Below are 26,347 nucleotides of genomic sequence, written 5' to 3'. Positions count from 1 at the left end.
ACTCAGAGTTGATTTCTCCTGTGAGGGTTATTCCCTTTCAAAAAAATATTTAAGGCACTCGGTATCTCCATTAGGTGTCTTTGATCATTGAGGGAGACCAATGATCATCAACTTATTATTAATTAGCCTGTTTAATAAATTGATTATTAATTACCCAGAAACTATCCCTTGGGGTTTTCACAGGTGAAAATAAATGAGGAAAGGTAAAGGAAAGCATCTTGGAAGAAGGCCAGACAGTATCTTAACAAGAAGAATCCTGGGAAGAATCTAGTCTGGCCACAAGGGGGAATGTTTGGGAGAATTATTGATGATAAAGAGGGAGAAGAGGGGGCAGCTAGGTGGCTCAGTGAATAGAGCACTGACCCTGGAGTCAGGAGGACCTGAGTTCAAATCTGGCTCAGACACTCAACACAAAAAGTAGCTGTGTGACCTTGGGCAGGTCACTTAACCTCAAATTGCCCTCCAAAAAGCAAAAAAAAAAAGAGGGAGAAGAGGAGCAGCATGTTATTGTGAAAAGAGAGACCTCGTCCAAGTTGCTCATTGGTAAAATCTGGGACCCGGAGGAGGGAATAATGCTACTTGTACTAGGGAGCTCAGATATAAATTGGACCAGTAGGGAAGTCAAAACCAAGTTTCAGAGAAGCCTTAAAGTCCAAGCAGGTGTCAGCCTCCAATGTACAGGCAAAAAGAGGCCTTCCCCCAGAAACTCCACAGAAGGAGGCCAGAGACACAGTACAGAAGGTAAAGGGTGAGAGTCCTAAACCAGAGACCAGGGTCGATTGTGAGAGCTGTAAATTGAGTTCATACCTGGCATATAGGAGGCTCCAGGGACACTGCTAAAGCTATAAGCCTGTTAGATGGGGGCCCAGAGAGGGGTCAGACCCCACTTAAGAAGCAAAGAATGATTAGGACAAGATAGGGGATGGGAGGGGCAGCTTGATGGCACAGTGAATAGAGCACCGGTCCTGGAGTCAGGAGAACCTGGGTTCAGATCCGGCCTCAGACACTTAACACAAAAACTAGCCGTGTGACCTTGGGCAAGTCACTTAATCCCAAATGCCCTCCAAAAAGCAAAATAAATAAATAAATAAGATAGGGGATGGGGTGTAGAAATACATCCAGAGTAGGAGAAGAAAACAGAATTCTTTATTCAAAAGCTCATACCAGAGGCTCCCCTATGCTTGAGATGGGGTCAAAGAACCAAACACTGTCTCTCCAGGCTAGGTTCAGACCAGGCTGCAGCTCTCTCCTGCGGCAAATGGGTGAACTCCCAGTGAGGCTCTAGGACAAGACTGAGGCTTGCTCAGTAGGATATTTCCCTGGGCTGCAGTCAATATTTGGCTCCTTCTTCCAGGCTCTTGGGGGCTCTACAACAGGCTAAAGACCAAAAGACAGATAAGTTGGAACAAACTTCTAGTAACATCCCTGCCAGTTGCCGTCTCTCTTCCTTTCTCTTTTGTGATCCTCACTGGTTTCCTGGCTTCTCTGGGGTCCCTACCTCTGCAGCTGTGTCTGTGATGCTCCCCTTGGTTCCTCTGTTACCACTTGGACAAGCAGCTTCCAGTTCTGTCTTGAGCCTGGTAGGGGAGATGTTAGAAAGGTCTAGGTCACGATGGGAGGGACCAGGGAGTCTGGGCCAGAGAGAGACCCCCCCCCACATACACACTAATGCAGAGAGACATAGACAGTTACAGAGGCTGACCCAGAGAGACACAGGAAAACACAGAGACCAACTCTGAGAAATGAGAGACAAAGACACACAGAGAAAAGCACATGCCAAAAATCAAGAGACTCACACACCCAAAAAGAGAGATATGCACCAACATAAAGAGAAACCAGACACTGGGAGGGGGAGAGGGGGCCCAAACCAAATCCAACCCATGTCAGAATATCAAAGGAACTAAGCAAAATAATGTCAAGAAAGGAGGTTTAGCAGCACTGGATCCTTAATTATGTTATGAGGCAGTAATTCTCAACTCTATCTGGTACTGGCTAAGAAACAAGCAGCTACAGTTACCTGGTGTTTGACAAGCGCAAAGACTTCAGTTTTGGGGATAGGAATTCATTATTTGACAAAAATTGTTGGGACAGCTGGAAAGTGGGCTGGCAGAAATTGGGCATATACCAGTATCTTATAGACTTAGACCAATTACTAAGATAAGGTCCAAATGGATACATGACCTAGACATAAAGGGAGGAGTGATCATAAGAGAATTAGAAGAACACTGAATATGTTCTCTATCAGACTTGTGGACAGGAGAACAATTTATGAATAAATAAGGGATAGAGAGCATTGTGATATATAAAATGGATAATTTTAATTACATTAAATTAAAAAAGTTTTCATACAAACAAAACCAATGTTGCCAAGATCATAACAAAAGCGGAAAATTGGAGAAAATTTTTTATAGACAGTTCTTCAGAGAAAGGTCTCATATCTCAACAAATAGCAAGATAGTCAGAGAGAGACACAGACACAGAGAGACAGAGGGAGAGACAGACAGAGAGAAACATAGAAACAAAGAAAATGACCAAAAAAGCAGCAGAGACAGACAATGAATTCCCTCAAATGACAAAGAATCAGAGAGCAATAGAGGAAGAGGGAGAGAGAGGGAAAGAAGGCAAAAGGCAGGGAGAGCCCTCAGGCTGCCTGCTCCTGGAGGACTTGTCCAAGCTCACGCATGGTACTTCTGCTGCAGCTGGTGATAATGCTGACAGGCTGCCTCCAGGAACTGCATGGCCTTCTTGTTTTCCTCCTCAAACTGGTGCCTAGGAAAGATGGCCCTGCCATCAGCATCAGCCTGTATCTTGCCTGACTTGCCCAGCCCCAGGCAGTCTTCCCCCTGCCTCACATGGCTGCAGCAGCTTCCTCACTTCGCAGGAAGGCATCCACGCTGTCAACAGCAGAAGCCTTGGCCCTGGTCTTGGGGTGAAGCAACCCAGGCAGTAGTTTCTCGATGGCATCCAGTTTCTCCTGAATTAGGTTTTCTGTTTACCAGGAAATTAATTTCAGGCATCTCCTCATAGATTTCAAGGGTCTTCTTCCTCTCTTCATTTGATCTTTGGCTAACAGCCAGCTATGCCGTCTCTCTGAATAGGGGGCCACCCAGCCTCACACCTGCATGCCCCCAGGGATAAGGAGCTCCCTAATTCACAAGGGGACTCCATTCATCTGTTCCTCTTTGTTCACTCCCAAGGACCCTTACCCTGTTTCAGAAGCTGTTCCTTGGTACTGGCCAAACTCTTGATTTCTTGAGCCAACATCTCTGGTCTCTAATGGAAGGGAGGGCAACTGGATTTAAGGTTGCCTCCTTCCTCAGAATTCCCCCCCCAACTCATATGACAAAATCTCAGAGTTGAAAGGGACCTCAGAGGCCATCTTATTCTACCGACACCGAAATCAGAATCCCTTCTGCAAACCAGTGTCCACTCAATAACTTCCAGTAAAAGGAGGCATATTTCCTTATATGAAATGCATCTAGGCTAGGGTCACTTAGTGACTTCATGTGATTCATCTGCTCCCATCCCTGCCCCTCCCCAATCACCTCGGTTTCTGCCTCTGTCCCTTTGCTCTCTTGTTCCCATGCCCACCATGACCCTTGAATCGCTCTCACATGTAATTCCCATAGGGCCTTGTGCTGCTCTATCAGTTCTTCTAGCTGCTGCTCAAACTCCATTCTGGGAAGAGAAAAGCAGGGAATTTGCCCAGGGCCAGCCTCCAAACTTACTTTTTTTTTTTTTTTTTTTCTTTTTGGAGGGCAATTGGGGTTAAGTGACTTGCCCAAGGTCACACGGCTAGTTTTTGTGTTAAGTGTCTGAGGCTGGATTTGAACTCAAGTCCTTCTGACTCCAGGGCCAGTGCTCTATTCAGTGCACCACCTAGCCACTCCTAAACCTACTTTTCCCAATGCCAATTCCAGTCTTTGTGGTACTGCGAGGTCCAGTCCTAAACAGCACCTCTTCTCAGTGGTGTTTAAGACTTCACTCAACTGCATAATTGATCATTTATAGTGTCACTAAATTTCAGAACTGAAAGGGTATTTAGCCAGCAATTGTTCAACACTCTCATTTTATAGTTGGGGAAACTGAGGTCCAGGAAAGCAAAGGGAAAAGATTCTCTTAAGGCTTCATAGTGAGTCTTTGGCACAAGCAGGACAAGACCTCAGATCTCTTACATCTCGATCTAAGGCTCTCTGCACTGTCTATAGACTTGGATAGTCAGGGGGCTAGACTGGACTGCCTGTCTAGGGTCACATACACCCTTCCAGCTGTAAGATTCTGTGGTTTTAAATCCAATTTGAAATTCACAGGGTATTGAATGCCAGTATAAAACTGAAATAGGAGATTTTACCTCTGCTTCCTCCTTCTTAGTTTCTCTTCCTGAATTTTAGAATTCAGATCTCTTATCCTCTTGATGCAGTCCTGGGACATAGCCTGTTGTCTTGGAGGAGAAAGAAGCGATGCTGGTGAGGGAGGGGGTAAGGAGAAGCCAATTCAACCCAGACTTAGTCTCTTGGGCTTAGCCTGACATGTATTTTTACACACACACACACACACACACACACACACACACACACATATACACCATCCCGCCCCTTCCAGCTCTAACCCACTATGTGTCTCTTACAGAGGTCAAACTTGTTCTGAATTGTGCCTTGGATCGTCCTTGAGACTCCAGGAATCTGTGAACTCCATATCCTTCTCAAGGAAACCCTCCCCAGCCCCTCTTGATTCTAGCGCCTTCTCCCTTTCAGTTATTTCTCTCCATCCTGCACATAACTTGTTTGTACATATATGCTTGTGTCTTGTCTTCCTCCTTAGATTGTAAGCTTCTCGACGTCAGGGACTGGCTTTTTGCCTCTTTCTGTATCCCAGTGCTTAGCCACAGTAAAAGCATATAGTAGGTGCTTAAGAAATGCTTACCGAGGGGGCAGCTAGGTGGCGCAGTGAATAGAGCACCAGCTCCGGAGTCAGGAGGACCTGAGTTCAAACCCTACCTCATATAATTGATACTTACTAGCTGTGTGACCTTGGGCAAGTCACTTAACCTCAACTGCCTTGCCTTTCCCCCTTCAAAATAAAAAGATTAGAGAAATGCTTACAGGCTGCCTGATCATGAGCTGTTGCAGGTCAGTAAGCAGAAGTAGAAAGGAACACTCATACTTAGGAGTTTATGTCCTCTCAAGTTCCACCCCACATTCTGTCATACAGAAGAGCGGAATTCATCCTCCAACTGGGATATTGGAGGTGATGCCTCTGAAGTGACCTGCTGGCTCCCTCTCTGTGATGAACACTATAAACTGACCCCTTCAAGGGCCATGACAGGATTTTCAGAAGCAGAATTCTTCAGTGTTTTTGCTCATGTGCCCCTGGAACTTTCAGATGAAGCCTATGGATACCTTCTCAGAACATTTTACAATGATTAAACTATAATGTTATGTCTCAGTTAGAAGTTAGCTTTTTCCCATTCAAGTTCACAGACCGATAGAATCTATCCATGGGCACAGATTAAGAAAGGGGCCTATTCTATAGTCCAGCTATTCTGGAAAGATTCCCTAAGCCAGCAGAACTTCTCTGAGGGTTAGACCCCAATGAAATCAAAGACAGAGAGCAAAAGGCCCCACATGCACAAAAAGATTTCAAGCAGCTCTGTTTGTGGTGGCAAAGAATTGGAAACTGAGGCTATGCCCATCAACTGGGGAGTGACTGAACAGATAATGGTACAGGAATGTGATGAAATACTATTGTAGGAAATGACAAAAATTAAATGCCTCAGAGAGAACTGAGGAGAACCAGGAAAACAAAGGACTTTGGATGATGGATGCAATGACCATCCACAATTCCAGAGGTGTGATGATGAAGCCTGACAGAGAGGTGCTGGACTCAAGTCCAGATTGAGACAGATTTTTACATGGCCAATAGGGGTATTTGTTTTGCTGGACAATATATTTGTAATGAGGGGTTTGTTTTACTTTCTCTATCAACAGGGGAGGTGAGAGTGACAAAGGGTAGATATTTATCAACTGATTGGGGGGGTGGGCAGAGCCAAAATGGTGGTATAGAAGCAGAAAAACTCCCTGCACTCCTAAAAAATATGACTCTAAAAAAACTTTAGAGCTACAGAAGCCACAAAGTGACAGAGAAAAACAAATCTCCTGCTGAAGGCAGCCTGGAAGGCCAACAGGAAAGGTCCATCACAGCATGCTGGGAGCAGAGCCCAGCCCCATGTGAGCTGCAGTTTTAGCCTCAGGGCAGCCCTGACCAGCAGCAGCCGGAGCAGACTTCAGGAAAGTGAATCACCAGCATCTGTGGTGGTTTCCAGACTTCTCAACCCATAAACGCCAAAGAGCAAGTAAAAGGTCAGTGGGCAACTCTGCTGGAACTGGGGGGGGACAGAAGAGACGGTCCGGCCCCTGCACAGCCACTGCCATGGCTGCTTCAGAGTTCCTGGCCTGCAGATTGTAGGGGGACTAAGCAACCATTCAGAGGGTAATTGCTCTTACTTTAACCTGATTGGATGTGGATCGAGGTCTTGGGTGGAGGTCCTGGGGTGTGTGGCCAGTATGAAGATAGTTGAAGGGAATATAAATGTATATATGTGTATGTATATATATATATATATATATATGTCTACATAGGAGGGTATAGGTACATATAAATAGATATGTGAGTGTGTGTATATATATGTACATGGATACATAGACAGAGGGCATGGTATCAGTTGAATAGGAAGGGATGATATCTAAAAAATAAAATGAAGAGGTGAGAGAGAAATATAATGAGAGGAGATAGGGGGAGATAGAAGAGAGTAAATTATCTCATATAAAAGAGGCAAGAGAAAATGTTACAATGGAAGGGAAGAATAGGAAGGCAAAAGAGAATGGGTCCACCTTATTCCCATTGAATTTGGCTTGAGGAGGGAATGAAATACACACTAAATAGGGTATCTTACCCTACAGGAGAGTAGGGGGGAAGGAGATAAGAGGGGGGATGATAAAAGGGAGGGCAGATTGCGGGAGAGGGTACTTAGAAGCACACACTTTTGAAAAGGGACAGGGTTAAAGTAGAGAATAGAACAAGTGTGGGGTGAGATAGGATGGAGAGAAATATAGTCAGTCTTTCACAATATAGCCACTATGGAAATGTTTTGGGTAACTACACTGTGTACAACCTATATTGAATTGCTTTTCTTCCCAGTATGGTTGGGTGATGAGGGAAGAAGGGAATCTGGAATTCAGTTTTAGAATCAAATGTTTAAAAAATTATTATTATTTTTTACATGCAACTGGGATATAAGATATATAAGCATTGGAGTATGGAGAGCCATCTTGCCCTACTGTAAAGTTGGAGGGTGGATGGGGGAGAATATAGGAGAGAGCAGATTGTGGGAGGGGGGTATTCAGTGGGACTGCTGTTTTGGGGTGGTGGGTAGGGGAAAGATGGAGAGAAAATTTGTAACTAAAAATCTTGTGGAAATAAATGTTATAAACTAAAAATAAACAAAAAAAATTAAAAGCCTCAAAATCCTTGTTCTAGGATTTAACATTAGCCACAAAATGGCTAATGGAGAACATCAGGTCCAGTGGAGGCAGGTAGGATGTCCCATGACTTAGTACCACCTCACCAGAAGCCAGATCTAATCCTTGCTTCTTTGTTCATTCTGAAAGAATACAAACCTCTTACCTCTGGATTTTGTTTTCCTGTTCTTTGTCGAGCTGTTGATGGATGTTCAGGATTTCTATGATGAGAAAGAGAGGTCAGTATGCTAAGGCAATGTTCAGAAAGGCACCTGTATGATATGACTCAGCCTCAACAGAACTTCCAGACAATGAAAACAGCTCCCTGGGGCAGCTAGGTGGTGAATTGAATAGAGCACTGGGCCTGGAGTCAGGAGGACTTGAGTTCAAATTTGGCCTCAGACACAACACAAAAAACTAGCCATGTGACCTTAGACAAGTCACTTAACCCCAATTGCCCTACCTTCACCCTTCAAAAAAAAAGAAAGAAAACAGCTCCCTTACAAGGGAAGATGTTCCCCATAATGGGGGACTTACCCTGCTTCATGCTTAAGATTTCCTCTAGATGAGTCTTTTCTGTGTTTACTGCAAGGGGCAGAAATTTGACTGAGTGTCTTCCTCACCTCCATTTTGTACAGCCTACATTTAATGAGGTGGCAGTGACCTCTTCAATTTATAGACAGGGAAACTGACAGCCAGAAAGGGAACAGGGAGTAGTTGCCTGAGGTAGTGTCTGTCAATAAACATTTATTAAACACCTATGTGCCATGTACTGTGCTGTGTAAAGAGGGTTGCAGTTATCTTAAGTAGGTCCCAAACCTTCCATGGATTCCAGTTTCCCCCATTATTTAAAAAAACAAAAACGTTAGACTAGATGATCTCCAAAGCCTCTTCTGGCTCTGACATTCTTTGTATCTATGAACAGAAAAAGGTCAATAAATAGGAATTATACTTCAGGGTTTTATTTCTTTAATTCTTGTTCCAAGCTAGATTTTATATCCGAGAGGGTGATTTCATCACTTGATGGACACAGGATTAAATTAAAAAGCCTACTCTGAGATTCTAGTATGGTGATTTGTGGTCCACTTCTGCTCCCTACTATGTCAGATGCTTAATTTAAGCCCTATTTTATTCCAATCACTATTATTCAGTTTAGTGTGATTCCCTAAGGGTAGTGATTATTGCTGGTATATTTGTCTATTAATATACTTTTAGTCACTTAATATGAGTACATATTTTACATATTTAGGGATAATTAGAGAAGATTAGACAGATTCTTAGAAGAAAGAGGTGGGCTTGTAACCCATAGTTTAAAGTTCTGGTTATGTTAGGCCCCAGAGCTTTGAACTGTGGGTTGTAAATTCACTTGCTTAACCACAGGAAGCTACGTAGAGGACATTCACCCCTTTTTTAAAGGCCTGATGAAGAAGTGAGCAAGCCCAGCATGGATGAGATGTCCTAACAATATGGAAAGTCCCCCAGCTTCTTTAGTCTGACCTTCATCATCCCTCTCTACTGCCCAACACAGGAAATGACTTTGGCACTTGGCCAACGGGCGGGTGACTAAATGTACCTCAATAGACAAGTATAAGACAAATAATCCTTCTCCTTATGGAATCTCACTGAACTGAATAATGCCGATCAGAATAAAATAGGGCTTAAATGAATCATTTGCCACACTGTGTAGCATAGAGCAGAGCCCTTGTAGAGAGAAGGCATAAGCCCCCTATTTGCTGAGCTCAGTTCTTTGAAATATATGATAATTCTCAGTGTCTCACTGGCTACTGCAAACATGAATGGGGAGCCAGGCCTGGGTAGAGAGCTACAAATGCCTCTGGGGATGGGGCAATCTGGGGACCACAGAAGTAGTACTTCGCTGCTTGAGGATGACCTACATTCTTCTAGTTCTTTCTTCAACGCTTCCCTTTCAGCCTGGTTTTTCTGAAGTTGCTCATTTGCAATTTTGCGGGCTAGAGAAAACAGAGATGAAGGAAGAGATTTATGAGTGGAGGTCCTAGCCTAGACTGCCCTCAAATAGTTGGGGGATGCTAAGACCGCTCATTTTACAGAGGAAGCAATGAAGACTCAATAACGGGAAGGGGCTTTCTCAAGATCACCTGGCAAATTAATATTACAGTAGCTGAGGTTAAGAAATGTTTCCCTGAATCCTAGGCACTAGAGTGCCTTCTCTTCTGTCCTCTTTGTCCACCCTTTAAGGCCCAGCTCCAGTGTGTTCTCCCCATGGGACACTTTCCCAGCCATCCTAGACTGACCAGATTTCATCCTCCTCTGATGGAATAGAGAAGAGGCAGAATGTCAGGGTAGAGACCCACACTTCTAGAGGGAGCCGATGGTTCTCTTTGGCAGCCTGAGCTCCCAGAGGTTTAAGATTTAGACCTTCCCAGGCAGCTAGGTGGCACAGTGAATAGAGCACTGGACCTGGAGTCAGGAGGACCTGAGTTCAAATGTGACCTCAGACTCTTGACACACTTACTAGCTGTGTGACTTTGGGCAAGTCACTTAACCCCAATTACCCTCCAAAAAAAATTTGGACCTTCCTTGTTCCTCAGCTCACCTTGTTTCAGTTCGTTAATTACATTGATCATTTCTTCAATTCTGGGATTAGGGTTCTCTGTTGTGGGAGGAGAGAAAAGTCAGGCCTTTGGGTTAATCACAGTGAACATGTATATAGAGCCTTAAGGTTTATAAAGCACCCAACAATTCGAGGAGATAGGTGCTATTATTATAACCACCATTTTACAGATTTGAATTCAGGAAGATGACTTTTCCTGACAATACCATAAAATATAAACAAACCCCAATGCTGAGTGTTGTGTATGGGATTTGCAGTCAGATGACCCGGGCTTGAATACTAGCTCTTGGAAGCTGTCACTACAGGAGAATGAAGACACATCTGTTAGGCGAATGGCTGATGAAAATGTCTCAATTCCCCCCCCCCCCCCATTTCCTCTTTTTGTTCCAATTAAATGCTTTTGCTGATTCCATGTAATTTGCCTAGTTTCTTGTTAGCAGAGTTAACAGAGTGACAATACATGTAATCTGTAGATACCTAGCCTTGGCTGTCCCACAAGTAAACAGGTATTGGAATGTATCAGAGGTTCTTAACCTTAGTTTTTGTGAATTTGTCTTTTAAATTGGTAAATGTATTTCAATATAAGCAGTTCCCTTTTTCATTCTATATATTTGATTTTGTGCATTTAAAAACCTTCTGAGAAGGGGTACATAGGTTTCACCAGTCTGCCAAAGGGGTCTGTGACACAAAAAGACCATTGAGCTATAACATCTTGATTCCGTGTTGTTGCTGTTCAGTCATTTTTTCAATTGTGTCCAACTCTTCATGCCCCCATTTGTGTTTTCTTGGCAGAGATACTGGAAGGGTTTGCTATTTCCTTCTCCAGCTCATTTTACAGATGAGGAAACTGAAGCAAACAGAGGTAAATGATTTTCTCAGGGTCACAAAGCTAGTAAGTGTCTGAGGTCAGATTTAAAATCAAGTCTTCCTGATTGCAAGGTCCTAACCATTGCTCCACCTAGCTGCTTATTCCCTGCCATCATCCAAAAATCACTGTGTGCCTGTTTGTTTCCTTCCTTGTAAAATAAATATGAGCATTGGACCGTTGTAGGTCTAAAAGCCTTGGAGTCTGCAAGCCCTTGCCCCCAGAAACTGATCCTGGTCCTGTCTGTTAAATGGGAGGGATGCATTATAAGGTCTTTTGGGTCCAACTCAGCTATAAGATCCTGATTCCTTAGGATCTTGGGCACATCAGTCTCCCTTCTAGGAAGAACTCCTCAGAACTTTAAGGTCACTCATGAGCCAGCACTAATTCCTCAGGGGCTTGGGTTGATTTTTATAATTAATTTATTTTTAGTTTTCAACATTCTTGGGATGATTTTTGAGGAGGATTTTTTTTTATGATGAGTCTACCTCTCGGTCTCAGTTTTCCTACCGATAAAATGAGAAAGTTGGTTTTAGCGATCCCTAACATCTTGTCTCCTGAGGAATGTATACATAGGTCAAGAAGCAACACCTGCAACCAAACATGGATCAACGGATTGGTTTAAGATTGGAAAAGGAGTGTGACAAGGCTGTTTATTGTCAATTTAGTAATATGACTTATGTGCAGAGCACATCACATGAAATGCCAACCTGGATGAATCAAAAGCTGGAATTAAGGTTGCCAGGAGAAATACCAACAGTCTCAGATATGCAGATGATACCATTCTGATGGCAGAAAGTGAAGAGGAATGAAGAAGCCTCTCAATGAGGGTGAAAGAGGAGAGTGCAAAAGTTGGCTTGAAGCTTAACATCCAAAAGAAGATCATGAAAACTGGTCCCATCACTTTCTGGCAAACAGAGGGAGAAGAAATGGAAGCCGTGTCAGATTTTGTATTCTTGGCTTCAAAGGTCACTGCAGACGGCAACTGCAGCCATGAAATTAAAAGGCACTTGCTCCTCGGAAGGAAAGCTCTGGCGAATCTGGACAGCAGACTGAAAGGCAGAGACATCACCTTGCTGACAAAGCTCTGTATGGTCAAAGCTATGGCTTTCCCAGCAGCAATGGAGGTTGTGAGAGCTGGACTTTGAGGAAAGCTGAGGTGCAGTATCGATGGTTTTGAACTGTGGCTCTGGGGAAGACTTTGGAGAGCCCCTTGAATGGCAAGGAGATCAAATCAGTCATTGCTTAAAGAAACCAATTCAGACTATTCACTGGAAGGTCAAATACTGAAGCTGAAGCTTAAATACTTGGCCACATAACGAAAAGATCGGACTCTTTGAGAAAGAGTCTGATGTTGGACAAGATTGAAGGCAAAAGGAGAAGGGGACAGCGAAGATGGATGGGGAGTGTCATGGAAGCAATGAGCATGAGCTTGGACAGACTTTGGGAGATGGGGAGGACAGGAGGGCCTGGGGTGCTGTGGTCCATGGGGTCACCAAGAGTCAGATACAACTGAACAAGCAGTGAATAGAGTACTGGTCCTGGAGTCAGGAGGACCTGAATTCAAATGTGGCCTTAGGCACTTGACATGACTAACTATGTGACTTTGGGCAAGTCACTTCACCCCTATTGCCTTGCCCCCCCCCCAAAAAAAAGCAGGTGCTATTATCATCTCCTTTTTCTAGGCAAGAAAATGAAGAGTCAGAGGAGCTACATGACTCCTCCCTAGTGTCTGAGATAATATTAGAACCCAGGTCACTCATGTTCCTGAAGTCTAGAAATCTCCCTACCTCCATCGTGCTCTCTCTGATATGGGAAGGGAGTCAGTCTCACATCCTGCCCACCTCTCTTTTGTTCAGGCTTCCCCTTTGACAGCCTTTAGATCTATGGTTTCATTGGACTTGGAATCCCACAAAATGTGAACCCTTTGATGGTCATTCAGAGGTTGAGATGTCAAGATATGTTACTCATTGTTTCCATTTTAGAAAGGTCTTGAGTTGCAAAGCTTTCCTTGGAATCTTTGTCAAAGCAACCAGTGTTTGGAAGATGGTGAGGTTCCAGAAGCTCAGCAAGCTTTACCCTGTGCTCAAAGGAAGGGGGGCCCAGAAAGGGGTTGCTCAGGGTCAGCAGCCTGGGATGAGACTATGCAAGTGTAAGAACACATTATCTTTCTGCATCCTGAGCAGTTCTTCTGTGGTCACTGAATGCTTGGGTTGTGCTTTGTAAGGACAAACAAAATACAGTTAGGGAAAAGCAAGGGTCAAATCTTAATTCCCTCATAATTAGAAGAATGCCTGATGCACTGAAATTCTGGGCAGAGATTTTTTTCCCCTTGTAAATGGGTTTCCTGACCACCTACTCATATTTGGGGGCCCAGAGCCCTAAAGAAAGTAGTTTCCTTCCATTCTAAATATTTTATGAACCTCGGTTGAGCACAGCTTTTGGAGTGGATTTGAGCGTGGTCACAAATTTTCCTGAGCTCTAACCCAGTTAGCTGTCTAAGACCAGGGAAGGCAACTTGGTGGTAGTGGGACATAGTAGGGTTTTCAGGGACCTGGTATGTAAGGGAATGGAAATAAGTTATGGTACAACCAGTAGGACTTGAGAGCATAGAAAACATCTTACCGGTATGAATATTTAAAGGGAATTTTGAACATATACTCCTTTTAAAAATAACCCCAAAATGAATTTTAGAAAGCATATACCAGAGGAATGGAGACTTGGAAGAGGACATTCAAATTATAATGCAACAATATACCTTTGAAAAGAAATATATATCAGGGTGGGGGTAGATTTTTTTGCACAGCTAGTGATGCCTAAGGGCCAAGTCAATAAGAATTTAGTAAACGCCTAATAGGGGGCAGTTAGGTGGTTCAGCAGACTGCCAGGCCTGGAGTCTGGATGCTATACTTATTGTTGTCTTTCTTCATTTAGAAGAAGACCAGTGACGTCGGAGGGGATATCTCTCTGTGAGGCTGAGCTGCCCAGTCTCCAGCCTCACTCTCTCTTCCCGAGTCACTGAAGTCCAGGGGCAAGACAAGAATCGGGATGAGCGGCGGTGGCCCGGGAGGCAGGGGGCTGGCCTCGGCGCCCCCGATGGCCCACCGAGCTCCTGGGACAGAATGTCCCGGTCTGCCTGTTCTCGGGACAGAGGTCTTGGCGTGCTGGGAGCAGACACCCCTCCGACTCCCCCAAGCGTCTGTGGACCCCCCAAGAAAAATCTTTGAAAAACAAGGCAGTAAGAACAAAAAACGGGGAGTGTGGCGGAACCCAGGGTGGGGGTGGGGGGACTCGACCCCTCCGGGGTGGGCCTCCGGAAGCTCTGAGGCCCGGGGCGCTCACCCGAGCGGGAGCCCTGGACTCCAAAGCTCTGTCCGGCCTTACTGAAGCTGTGACTCCGCTCCCCTGTTCGCTCTCGGGCCGTTCTCTCTTCCTCAAAGGGCTTCTCACAAGCCGCCCCCTTTCCCGCCCTTTGTCCGCGGGTCTGAGGGCGCATGCGCAGAGCCAGGCCAACCAACCAACGTCTGGGAGTGCAGGAAGGAGCCAGGAGTGTGCCAGCCCGTAGTGCGCATGCGCTCCCAGAGCCTCTTGGGCGGGGCGGCCGAGCTCTTCCCCTCCCCTCCCTTCCCTCCTCTGCCCTCTTTGCTGACCCCTCCCATTTCTCTCTGCCCTCTCTACTCTAACTCCTCAAGTACTCAAGCACTTATGGAGATAAACCTTGTTTATGCCCCAAAGAGAAGGGTAGTAAGAAGGCCGGTCCTAGAGCTGGGTTCAAAGCCTGCCTCTGCTAGCGCCCCTTACCTCTCCAAATGGGGCTCCCAGAAGAGATCATGCTGGATCCTCACTTTAGAGTAGGCACCAATGCTGCAGCACAGGCCCTGGAGGGAGAGCAGGCCAGGCTGGACCACAGAGGGTTTCAACAGGAGATGATGAGCCTCAAAGATTCTGATCTCTGTCGTGGAGGCAGCAGATGAGGTGTCCAACCAACAGTGAGGGGGAGAAGGGGCAGTGGACCTGGAATTGAGTTCTGGATTCAAATCCAACCTTAGACCCTTACCAGCTGTGTGACCCTGGGCAAGTCACTTCACCTCCTTGGCCTCAGTTTCCTCATCTGTAAAATGACCTGGAGAATGAAATGGCAAACCCCTCCAGGATCTTTGCTGAGAAAACCCCAAATGGGGTCACAGAGAATCAGGCATGGTAGAAATGACTCAACAAGAAGGATAAGGGCAGGAGTTTAAAAAGTAGAGCATGAGTGGCCCTGACCCCAGTGAGGAAACAGCATGTCTCGGAGGGGGAAGGACTGGTTATGGATAATGACCTTTAAAGGACTCCAGGAAGCTGGAGTGATAAAAGTTTTAAGATGAAAGGAGGCATGTTCATTATGAAGCACAGTGGAAGAGATGGGCAGATTTGACATTGGCTATGGAATTGGGGAGGGTTAGACACACAGGGACAGTGAAGGCAGTTGGGGATGGAGAATGGGAGTTTGTGGCTGGAGGTTCACACTCACTGGGATGGAGAGTATGAGGTGGAGGAGAAGCAGCTAACCCCTGAGGAATGAGTTCAAAGTGTCTGTGGCTGGAAAGCAGATGAGGAATGTTCAAAGTCTCCCCTCTGAGCAGTTGTAGATATGGCCTGGATAGCAGTGGGAAATGGGTCTGGTCCAGAAATGGACGCTAGAGTGCTGGAGAAAGCCCTGGCTGGTAAGATGGGCTTCTAGACTGACAAAGGGCTCATTAGAAAAGCCTTGGAAAGAAGACAGCATAGGAAGGCCCAGCAGGGGGTAATGAACTCACTCTTAGCATATATGGTGCTCAAACAGCCTGCTACCACAGCTAAGGACATCTCCTTTTTGTTAACTGTTCAACAACCTACATCTGTGTCTTCTTAGTGCCAAGGCCTCAGCCCCAAACGTCCTTAGGCGTTGAGAAGGAAGGCCAGGATTCCAACCCAAGTGCTCTGAGGCAAATCCCTCTTTCTCTGCCCTTGCCTCCCATCCAAGCCAAGGTTAATCAAAGTCATCAAGAAACAGGAGAGAGGGAATTGTGCCCAAAGGCCCAGGTCAGATTCTGGGGGAAAGAAGAAAGCTAAGAGACTGAAGCAGGAGAGTTCCCAAGACTGTCCAGGGGCACATGGCATGTGAGTACCCCGTACCCCAATCCAGCTGCTTTGCATTTCCTCTTTTTCCCATGTACATGTTGTATCTCATCAGTTGGATTGTGGGTCCCAAGGCTAGCATCCCCCAAGTCCATCAAAGGGCCATGCCTACTGCTAAAATAAGGGATGCCTAGGAGTAGCTGCCCTCAGCCCTCCCAGCAAATGAAAATTTTGAGGCATCTCTCACTCCTTAGTCCAGAGTGGGGAGCAGAAAAGCTGGTGGGGCAGAGTCAAGGAATGGGCCAGTCTTTTTAAAATTTTTTTTTTATTTCTGCACATGTTAAAGTCAGTGCCTCAGGGTGGCCACAAGAATACCCCTGTCAAAGGCTAGAGGGGAGTTGGGGATAGGGAGGGTCCAATGGTGGACCGTGAGGCCAAGAAGAAGTGTTCAGAACATGGAAGCCTTTCCTGACGGATTCTCAGATTATGCCTCTCAGTGACTCACACACAAACTGAAGACCGAAGCAGTCCAACAAAAGAGCCTGCTGAGAAGCAGCCTAGCACAGCCATCCAAAAGCCTTGTAGCAACCCACAGAAAGCTTGATCCTCCCCATCTCCCCAACACACGCTTAAAGTCACTGACACATGGACAACCCCCCCCCCCCCCCCCCCCCACCCCCATCCCCCCTAGGTGTGTGGAAAAGCCCTCCCACCCCCACGCCACACACACACCTGCCTCTTATGGACAGAGAAAAGCCCTCCCAGCTTTGTGAGGACACATGGCCCAGTGGCCTTCAGGTAACAATGGGCAGGGAATGGGGCCCTTCTCATGTGCATGATAGCCATCCCACTCCCCCAAGGTGCAGAGTCTCAAAGGCCATTCTCCAGGGCAGAGTTGGTCCTGTTGGGTCCGTGGCGGGCTGGGCCAGGGGCAGTTGAGTACTTTGGAGGGTAACGGATGAAGAGGCGGTCCTCCTCCCTCTTCACCCAACGCAGGAGTTTAGTCACAGCATGGATGGCACCTGATTTTGTGACCAGTGGGTTAAAGCAGGCATAAAGCTCAAATTTCGGTGTCACCTGAGAGGAGAGACCAGAAATCAGAAGGGCACCTGACAATGGTGATGGCCTGGAGCCCTTCCTGGGCTGGCGGGAAAAGCTCCCCCATCAGCTCGCCCCAGCCTTCTTGGAGAGAAGCCCTTGGACAGACCCAAGTTCCTATCCCAGATCGATACTTTGGAGCTCTGTGACCCTTCACCCTGGTCCTGGGTTTCCTCCTCTCTGAAATGAAGTCAGATTCAGTGACCTCCCGGGTCCCTTCTAGCTCCAGACTGACAGGCCTATTTTCTTCATCACCTGTGGCCCCCCCCCACCCCGCTGTCCAGAAGCCACTGCCAGCCCCCTCTCACTCCCTTCAAAGGCCCTACCTAATTCCACTTTGGTCAGATCACAGGGCATGGCCAGCTCCCATTTTCTGAGCAGCTCTTCTCACTAGATCTATGTCAGAAGTCTTGGCTAAATGACTTGGCTAAGGCCCTGCCCCTCTATAACACCAGCTCTTCTGAGGATCTGAGCTTTTCCTGGGCAGTGAATGGCGTACTTTGGTGGCCATAAAGTTTGGGGACTTTCAATTTTACTTTAAAATGTGACTCATATTAGAAAGTGAAGGGATGATTTTTATTACTAAGTACCCTTCCAGCCCCTATTACATGACTAGCTAACTAACCCTCTCTGGTGCCCTGAACCACTGGCCTGTAATAGTATGGTGAATGCTTTCAGGAGCCTCCAGACTCTATCTCCCTCCCCAGAACAGTCCTCAAGTCTGTGCAAAGGACCCTGGATACTATCAAAGCTTGGTGTTTGCTTTATTTGAATGCTGTGAAGCCCAGAAAGTCAGAGAATAGGGAAACCTTATCCTTTTTGGAATTTCTGCTTCTTTCAAACTTGCTCTGAAACTTGTCAGGTAAAGCCACTTGAGGATTCCAGCTCACCCAAGCAAGCAGGGTCTCCTTCTCAGCCACATGGTAAATGAGCCGAAGGGGCCTGGATGGGGAATGCAGCCGCCCATGCAGGTGATAGTAGAGGTCGAAGAGCCTCTGTCGTTCACACTCCCTGGCATACGGGCCCTCCATCTCTGGGCTGGTGGGGGATGGGGGTTAGAAGGGGCAGTCAAAAGGGATTCCTCTCCCCTCCTCTACTTCCCTCCCTCCAGGAAGCCCTCACAGAATTGATGACCTGACAGTCACCTGGTGAACTGTGGCAGCTGTCGATAGTTGTCAGGGATGTCAAAAGGCTTGTAGAGGAAGTGCCACAGGTCCGGGGAACCAACTGCACTGGCCCCATAGGAGGGCAGTCCTCCTCCACCACTAGCCAGAACCCGGGAGGCCCCTAGGGCCTGCAGGCCCTCTTCAACTATCCGCTTACAGCCAGCCAGGGCATGGAAGGCCTCGCGGTCAGTTGAAAGGAGCACAAGGCAGATAGCATAGGCAGTGCTGTCACCCAGGTAGCTGACATAAGCATAAAAAAAGCCATCGGGGTTAAATCGGGGCAGGCAGACAGGAGCCCAGACCTCCCCAGCTCGGAAGGCAGAAGATGCTCCCACCAAGTTCAAGAGCAGGTGGAGGTCAGCTGGGTCAAGGCGGCAGTCTTCCAGGACAGCCCTCTCTTGTGCCGCTGTGATCAGGTGGCGGCCGGCAGCCAAGATAGAGAAGGCCAGGCTGGGTGCTGTGGCCCGCTGCAGCAGGAGACCTAGACTGTCCCGGAATGGGGCAGGCAGGGGCAGGCATCGAACAGCACCCAGCAGGAACCCTGGCTCACGCTCAGCCCCATCCAGCAGGCTGTCGAGGATTCGCTCCGAGCCGGCCAGCAACCTTCGCAAGTCATAGCTCCTCTGGCGCTCAAACACTCGAGCCACACCAGCCCGGGTCAGCACGCTCACAATCTGGGCATGAACCCCTAGGAGCTCGAGCCGAAGCTGTGCTGCTGACTGTGGGGTCCTGGACACTGCAACCAGCACTAGTGGGCCCTGCTGCAAGAAGACCAATGTCCGATCATCTGTCATGGAGGAAGGAGAAGCAAATGAAGGAGAGGAGGGGATCAGGCCTTCACCAGGGCAAACACGTAAGTCTCTTCATTCTCTCCCCAGCAAGTTTACCCTGTGCCAGTTCCTGACATTCAAACCTCCAAGGGAAAAAATTGGGGTGGCTCTGTCAGTAACTCACTGTATGACCATGGGCAAGTTCATTCTTCTTGCTGGGCCTAGTTGCTTCGTTGGAAAGATGTGAGGATGATCTTAAGGTCTCCTTCCAGGTCTGATATCTGGTTTTCTTAGTTGGAAGTCTCTACTATACTTACAAGTTTAGATCCTGCTCTAAGATGAGTCTCTTATAGAAAAGGAATTCAGAGTAGCTTTAGAAGCCAGCTCACTGTGATCGAAAAAGCACTGACTGGCCCCAATTCAGCTGCTTACTATTTGTGTGACCCAACACATCATTCATACTTCTTGGGGCCTTTTTCATCAGTCAAATGAAGGGCTTGGCCTAGATGGTCCATGATGTCTTTCCAACATGAAATCTATGCATCGGAAGGAAAGGGTGAAAACAAGGACTTTTTACAAGTCCCTTCCAGTTAGGATTCCACAACCCTGGATGAGACCACCTCGGGCCTCTCTAGACTTTGCTAGGAAGAAACGCTTGGGTGAGGCAGTAGAGGTGTATGTGTGTGTGTGTGTGTGTGTGTGTGTGTGTGTGTGTGTGTGTGTGTGTGTGTGTGTGTGTAACTGTGTTTGGGGAAACAGGATAAGGTGGTCCCTACCTGAGTAGATAGAACGGATGGCATTGTCCCCACTTTGAATGAATGACACCAGGGCCATCATCACCCCCATGGTGGCAGACAGGGCCTCCTCATTGCCATAGCGGGAATAGATGGGCTTTCCAGCCTCACTCAGCACGAACACATGCTTTCGCCTGCTGCGCCAGCCCTCGGCTGTCACATCTTCCTCAGTGCGAGGTCCGGGAGTTGACAGTTGCCCTCTCTGGCTGCTGTCACCACGGGCAGGCATTTTACCTGGCTTTCCCGAGTCTTGGGTTCCTCTATCATCCTCTTTGTCCAAGGAGGTCTGTCTTGAAAGCTCATGCACACCTGAAAGAAAAGGCCTCCTGTGAGTCTCCTGTTGGCTGTCCTTGGCCATTCATCGGTTAAGCTGCCGTCCTCCAAGAAGCCTTTCTGGGCAGGTAGCCCCCACCCCTCTCAAAGCAAACATACTGCACCCCCCCCCCATGGGGCCCCCTGCTTCGGCTGCAGGGGTGGCCAGGCTCACCTAGGTGGCTGGGAGCGTCTTGCTCGGGCCCAGCCAGGGCCCCCTGAGCCTCTTCATCAGCCCTGGAGGGTCCACAATACTCCTGGCTGCCGGGGCCTCCCAAAGGCTCCTCATCACTGGCAACCCCGGGAGGCCTCGATGGCTCGATGGGGGCTTCCGGGGCTGGGGCGGAGCCGCCGAAACCGCCTCCTCCGGCCTCCATCTCCGAAGCCCTGGTTTGGGCAGAACCCGATGCTTAATTGCTTGCTGGCGCCTCCTGCCTGCCTGCCCGCCTTCCACGGACCCCGGATCCCTGGGAGGCAAATGGGGCCAAGAAAGGCCACTCCCCGCCCGGCCCCGGTAGGCGTCATCACAGCCCCTCCTCCCCCCCCCCCCCCGCCGGCTCCGGCCCCGACCCCCGGCCCCCGCCCGGCCACGACGCAAAGGACTCACTCTGGGGCCTCAAGGCTGCTATCCCTGGGTAAGAGGGCAGCTGCGGCGCGCCCGGGCCGGGGCCGGGCCGGGAACCGAGGGCGGGGCCGGGGCCTCCATTTGTAGGCTCCGAGCCCCGCCCCCCGCCCCTCCCTTCTCCAATCGTCGAGCTCAGGGGGCGGGATTACGTGCCCCAGACGTCCTCTCGGCCAATACGGCACCTGGGCTGCCGTCCGTCCCGCCCCGGGATCTGACAGACGCCTCCTGTGGGCCAAAGAACCTGCTGGGTACAAAAAGAGCGGCCTCGGTTCCGCAGTCCGACACCTCCGTCCTCCTCAGAGCTGCCTGGATCTATTTCAATAGCCAGCCTGGCTCTCAGCCTGACGCGTAGTACCGTGGGCCAATGGGCAGGCTGGGAACAGCCTGGGCCTGCCTAGGCCGATCCTGCCCACCCTCGAATCTTCATTCCAGAAACCTCTCGCAGGCCAATGAGAGAGCTCTGAGCGCCAGGAAAGCATCCGTCAGCCCCTCCCACTCCCGTTCCTAGGAACTGGGGATGCAAGGGGCGGGTCTTCTCCTCCTGGCCTAGAGCCGCGGGCTACCATTGGCCACAGACTTGTTCGACCCGGGAGGTGCTGCTGGGCTGTGGGACTTGGCTCCCGTTGGGCTACGGAGCGGACTGGGGGCGAGAAGCGAGTTCGGTAAACCCCAGGGGAGGCGGGCGGGAGCCCGGGGATGTTCGTGCGTGGCCATCTCCCCGCACCTTCACTTCCCTGCGCGTCAACTCCACGCGTGCTTCCTTGGAGTGTTGTCTGTGGCCCTGGCTCTCCTGCGTGACGGCCGGCCACCCTTAGCTTACAGCTGCTCTGCCCAAAGGGAACGGCGATTTTAATCCCGGAAAGTTGGGCTCTTCACCCCGGCTCAGTCTGGCCAACAGTAAGGCCCAGGCCAAGCCCCTTGGACATTGTTTGGGCCCCGGCTCTCCCTATGCTACCATCACTCCCCAAACTCTCCTCCTTTAAGGTATACACAATTTAATTAATATGAAAAGCATATTCAGGGCGGCTAGGTGGTGCAGTGAATAGAGCAGGACCTGGGTTCAAATTTGGCCTCAGACATTTTACACAAAAACTAGCTGTGTGACCTTAGGCAAGTCACTTAGCCCCAACTGCTCTACCTTTCCCACCTACAAAAAGCATGTTCCTTTCTAGAGATAGAAAAACGGACGTGTGTGCAGCAATGCAGCCAATTCAAGTGCCAAATACAAGAATGACCCTGGAACTTTTAAAAAGCAAACAAACCACAACAGCTAGAATGGCTAAATTAATTCCTAGCAGCCCCTCTAACATCTGCTGGCATAGCACCTTTGCTAATTAGTGTCACATGAAACCCCAGAATTACTTTCATTTTCACTTTTCTAATGACTAGTACCATTTCTACATAGCATTCTACTGCTTGAATTTATTCCTTCCCAAACTGCCTCTGACCACTTTACATTTCGATGTCGGTTCCACCTAAATTGGACCACAAAATGTTCCCCAGACTTGACATTCATGTCTTGCCTCCACATATTTGCTTCCTAGAATCCTTGGCTTCCATCTAAGCCAATCATTCTGAACCTTTTTTGGTGTCACAAACTCCTGTGGCAGTCTGGTGAAATCTACAGACTTCTTGTTAGAATAATGTTTTGAAGTGTACAAAGTTGCATGCATGGTACTACAAAAGAAACCAATTCTATTGAAATAGTTGTCAAAATATTTTATAAGAAATAAGTTTGTGGATCCTTGCTTTGAGGCTTAGCTCAGACACCATTTCCTCCACAAAGCTTTCCAGGCCATTGGCACTCTGTCACTTTTCAAGTTATCTTATATTTGTCTCATTAGTGGCCAAGCATTGGACCTTCCTGCCACTCAAGCCACAATTCTGTCCCCTGCATGCTGCCTCTTATAAGCCTACAAAATAAGGCACAAAACCTCCCTCAAGGAATTACCAATGAGCTGCTTGAGTTGGGGTGGGGAACCTGCAGCCTTGAGATTACATGTGACCCTCTAGGTCCTCCCTCAAGTTCGGCCCTTTGCCTGAGCCCAAGTTTTACAGAACAAATCCTTTTATTAAGGAGATTTATTCTGTGAAGTTTGGATTCAGGCAAAGGGCCGAACTGGAGAACCTAGAAGGACACGTGAGCTTTAAGACAAAGGTTGCCCACCTCTGGTTTGGACATTTATGGTGCCCACTTGAGGCCCCCTGGTCTGGGAGCTCAGGGTGGCAGGAGGAGATTGCCAACAGGTGGAGATCGTTAGTGGTCAGGCTTTAGGCTAGGAGGGTGAGAGTGCTACAGATCTGGACACATGAATGCATGTCTGGGGGGGGGGGATGGGTTTCAGCTCCAGGATCTGACTGAACCAGGCTCACGTTCTAGGTCATTGCCACATTGGTTTAGGAAGATATTTCTAAAGTGCTAAGCACAGCGCCTGGCCCGAAATGGGTTCAGAATAAAGGATGGTTCCTTTCCTTTCTCTTCCCCCAGTGTTTCCTCCACCTCCCCACCCTTTCCTCTGGAGCACGCCAGGACCACAGGCCAGCTGCAATTTTCTCCATCCAGCCCCTGCCTAAAGGCTACTCTGCTGTGGCTCCCAGCCTCCTCTCTCCCATAGATGCTCCAGACAGCCTTGAACTGTGTCCTCCCACTTTAAGCATCTCTGCCATCTGTGTCAGCTGCCCTGACAGAGGCAGGAATGCTAAGGGCTTCCTCACAGTGGGACAGCCTCACGTCATAGCTTGGGCCGGGCTTGGGTAAGCACCACTTCCTGAGAGGAAGTTCAGGGGCCCAGGAGTCTCTCTCCCTCCCAGCCTTCTCTTTCCCCAGAGCTGAGAAGTCCTCCCCTAGCAGCTTCTTGGTGTTACCAGGTACAGCTTCCTCCCCCAGGTATCCTTCTGTCCTGTTTCAGATCATGACGGGTGGGGAACTTAGAATCTCTTTCTACCCACCAATCCCTGTCCTCCCTGCCCGATACGGCACCAGGCATTTTCTCTTCCTCCTGAAGGTTGCTGACTAGATCTGAGGGACAGGAAGGCCCCATTTCCTTCAGGGTTCAGCCTGGCTCAACCCCAGGCCTGGCTCTGCAAAAACTACTGCCCTTCCCTCCCCCATTTCTAGGGGCCCTGGGCAGGTACTGGAGACGGGGGCTTCATCTTCTATAACCCCAACCCTAGGGGCCCTGGGCACGATGGAGGCTCGACTTCCCAGCTCTCTAGACCCTTTTATTTACACTTGGTTTGAGGCAGGAAGCTAGTATTTCCCTGACTCCCCTCCACCCCACCCAAATTCCTGAGACAGTAGGACAAGGGGACTAAACTTGCATTCAGGTGCCAGCTTGGCACTGGGCACATGTCTTCCCTTCTCACTAGCATCCTTTCTGTCTCTCAAAGGAGAGTTGGCTAGGTGACATCTGAGCTCTCAATGGGTGGGTCCATGCTGATGCTGGCTGTCTCTCAGCACTGATCCCTCCTAGGGGTCAGGGTCCTTTGCCTGCCTCTCCACCCAAGTGGCAGAGGACAGAAGAGGTGCTTTCAGCTCCCTGCTCTTAGTTTTCTTTCAGGGACTTAGAAGTGCCAGTCAAATTGGTCATGGCTGCAATGTATGCCTCGGTGCAGAAGCGAGGTCACACTCCAGGCCCAGCAGCAACCTGTGAGCCTGCAGAGGCAGAGATTGAGGGGGCTGTGTATAGCACTGTCAAGCCCAGGGCACTTCGTGGTGGGGCTGGGACCCCCACAGAATACACTCCAGTGGCCTTCCCCAGCTCAGCAGCCTTGGAAAGCCCAGCATGCTCCTCCCCAGGTTCTGGGAAGCCCTTGCTGTCCCCGGTAAGTGTCAAAGTTGAGAGGCAGAGTCCCACTGAAGAGGGTGGTTTCCCAGGCCCCCTCCAAACAAGTGCTTTCCTTCCTTCTCCCAAGGTCATCACCCCCAGCACTGCAAGGAAAGGTAAGTATGGCCTGATGAGGGTGGAGTGGGGTGTGAGCAGTTCCCCAGGGGGCCTCAGAGCTTTGAACTGGGCTTCTGTGGGATCTTGCCAACAGCTAGCAAACCCTTCAGGAATTGCCCTGGGCCCGAGGCCTACGAGGATATAACAGGCATTGCAGTCCCAGGTCTGGGCCCCAGTGGCCTCCAGCCCAGCAGCACTCTTGGTAAGCTGAACCATAGATCACTTATCTTTTCCTCTACCACTTCTTCCATCCTTCCAAACCTTTCTTGGGTCCCAACCCTCCCTCTTCCCACAGGCTTCAACATTCGAATTGGGAAACCGAAAGGTCCCCGGGATCCTCCAGCTGAGTGGACTCGAATGTAGGAAGCCTGGGACAGATTCCTGCCTTTCTGCCTGGACCCCAGGCCCATTAAGGCAAACCGAGGGTGGCAGGTGGGCAATAAAGTATTCCCCATCCTGGATAAGGTGTCCTTATAGCCCTTCCACTGCTTTTGGATCCTGGGCTTAGGGGTGTGCAGGAGTGCCTGTGCTAATGGACCTTGGCCTGGAGCCCTACTATGTAAACCTCTGCCTAGGGGTAACCTTGGGCGTGGACATATTCCCTTGGCATCCTTGCCCTGAACTCTAAGGGGATGTCGTTTGGATAGGGGTGGCCCTAAGTCTATCTCAGCCCCCACCCCACCTCCCTGGGGCTAGCTGATAGTTATGTATGATTTAGACAAAAAAATAAGGGGCATGCTGGTCAAATTAGCAGATTACATGGATAATGTGCCAAAATATCTGGACAAGCTGGAACACTGGGAGAATATAAAGAGGAAATTCAAAAGACATATATATAATCTCTTACTTGGGTTAAAAAAATCAACCCCTTGTGACAGCTAGGTGGCATTGTAAAAAGAGCACCCAGCCTGGAATCAAATCCAGCCTCAGACACTTAACACTTACTGGCCCTGTGACCTTCAGCAAGTCAACCCCTTCCCCCCCAAGTACAAAATGGAAACAACAGGTTTAGATAAGCAGTTTGTCAGAAAGATGATGAAAGAGTCTTAGTGTACCACAAGTACAAGTACTCCCTTCAAGTTGGGCTGAGCTTCCAGGAGTTCCTTGTTAGAAGGTGAGTATAGAGCTGCTCGGGCCTTGTCAAATCACTAGGATACTACATTCAGTTAAAAAGCCCGGTGTGGAAAAGGTACACAGTGGGAAAGCTGGTGGGAGGAGGCTGAAGGAAGTGGGGACATTTAACTTGGAGAAAATGCGGGTGAGAGGGAATGTTACAGAAGAATTAGATTTGTTCTCCTTGGCCTTGAAGAGCTGAATCAGGAGCACTGAAGAGCAGAAATTTAGGTTTAATGGGAAAAAAGTCATTTTTTTTTGGAGGAGGGAAGGCAGGGCAATTGGGGTTGAGTGACTTGCCCAAGGTCATATGGCTAGTGTTAAAGTGTCTGAGGCCACATTTGAACTCAGGTCCTCCTGACTTCAGGCCTGGTGCTCCCAGAAAAGCCTTCTTAAGGGTAAAAAGTATCTTAGTGGAATAGCCTGTTTTGGGAAGTTGGAATAATGGCC

The 26,347-nt window shown here is 48.6% G+C and overlaps 3 protein-coding genes across 7 annotated transcripts; 1 reads left to right on the top strand and 2 right to left on the bottom strand.

Annotated features, from left to right (window-relative positions):
• Positions 1–1,124: 1,124 nt before the first annotated feature.
• Positions 1,125–14,526, bottom strand: LOC138177143 (synaptonemal complex central element protein 1-like). 4 transcript variants are annotated; one of them, XM_069108156.1, is made up of 12 exons: positions 14,318–14,524; positions 10,093–10,149; positions 9,413–9,487; positions 8,055–8,102; positions 7,684–7,738; positions 4,352–4,441; positions 3,615–3,678; positions 3,207–3,273; positions 2,853–2,988; positions 2,680–2,769; positions 1,499–1,577; positions 1,125–1,377 (listed from the first exon to the last, which is right to left on the bottom strand). In XM_069108156.1, exons 1-12 carry the CDS (start codon positions 14,469–14,471, stop codon positions 1,282–1,284), a joined length of 1,011 nt encoding a protein of 336 aa, XP_068964257.1. In that variant the 5' UTR covers positions 14,472–14,524; the 3' UTR covers positions 1,125–1,281. The 4 variants fall into 4 exon arrangements, with proteins under 4 accessions (XP_068964257.1, XP_068964258.1, XP_068964259.1 ...); XM_069108157.1 differs by having other exon boundaries at positions 14,360–14,520; XM_069108158.1 differs by lacking the exon at positions 9,413–9,487 and having other exon boundaries at positions 14,318–14,526.
• A 1,857-nt stretch (positions 14,527–16,383) lies between these two features.
• Positions 16,384–21,077, bottom strand: MON1B (MON1 homolog B, secretory trafficking associated). Of its 2 annotated transcripts, none has more exons than XM_069108155.1 (6): positions 20,823–21,077; positions 20,391–20,602; positions 19,886–20,212; positions 18,319–19,126; positions 18,064–18,211; positions 16,384–17,152 (listed from the first exon to the last, which is right to left on the bottom strand). In XM_069108155.1, exons 2-6 carry the CDS (start codon positions 20,590–20,592, stop codon positions 16,946–16,948), a joined length of 1,692 nt encoding a protein of 563 aa, XP_068964256.1. In that variant the 5' UTR covers positions 20,593–20,602; positions 20,823–21,077; the 3' UTR covers positions 16,384–16,945. The 2 variants fall into 2 exon arrangements, with proteins under 2 accessions (XP_068964256.1, XP_068964255.1); XM_069108154.1 differs by having other exon boundaries at positions 20,138–20,212; positions 20,823–20,955.
• Positions 21,078–21,370: 293 nt separating this feature from the next.
• Positions 21,371–25,248, top strand: LOC138177145 (tyrosine-protein phosphatase non-receptor type 18-like). Its single transcript, XM_069108161.1, has 5 exons — positions 21,371–21,502; positions 24,390–24,665; positions 24,756–24,783; positions 24,879–24,986; positions 25,080–25,248. Exons 2-5 carry the CDS (start codon positions 24,429–24,431, stop codon positions 25,145–25,147), a joined length of 441 nt encoding a protein of 146 aa, XP_068964262.1. The 5' UTR covers positions 21,371–21,502; positions 24,390–24,428; the 3' UTR covers positions 25,148–25,248.
• Positions 25,249–26,347: the final 1,099 nt, after the last annotated feature.

This window comes from Petaurus breviceps, unplaced genomic scaffold (genome assembly GCF_028583685.1).
Source record: "Petaurus breviceps papuanus isolate PSGF00001 unplaced genomic scaffold, PetGlider_PUasm1.0 90333, whole genome shotgun sequence".
In the NCBI taxonomy this organism is placed as follows: Eukaryota; Metazoa; Chordata; class Mammalia; order Diprotodontia; family Petauridae; genus Petaurus; species Petaurus breviceps.
This window is presented reverse-complemented; position numbering and strand designations above follow the sequence as displayed.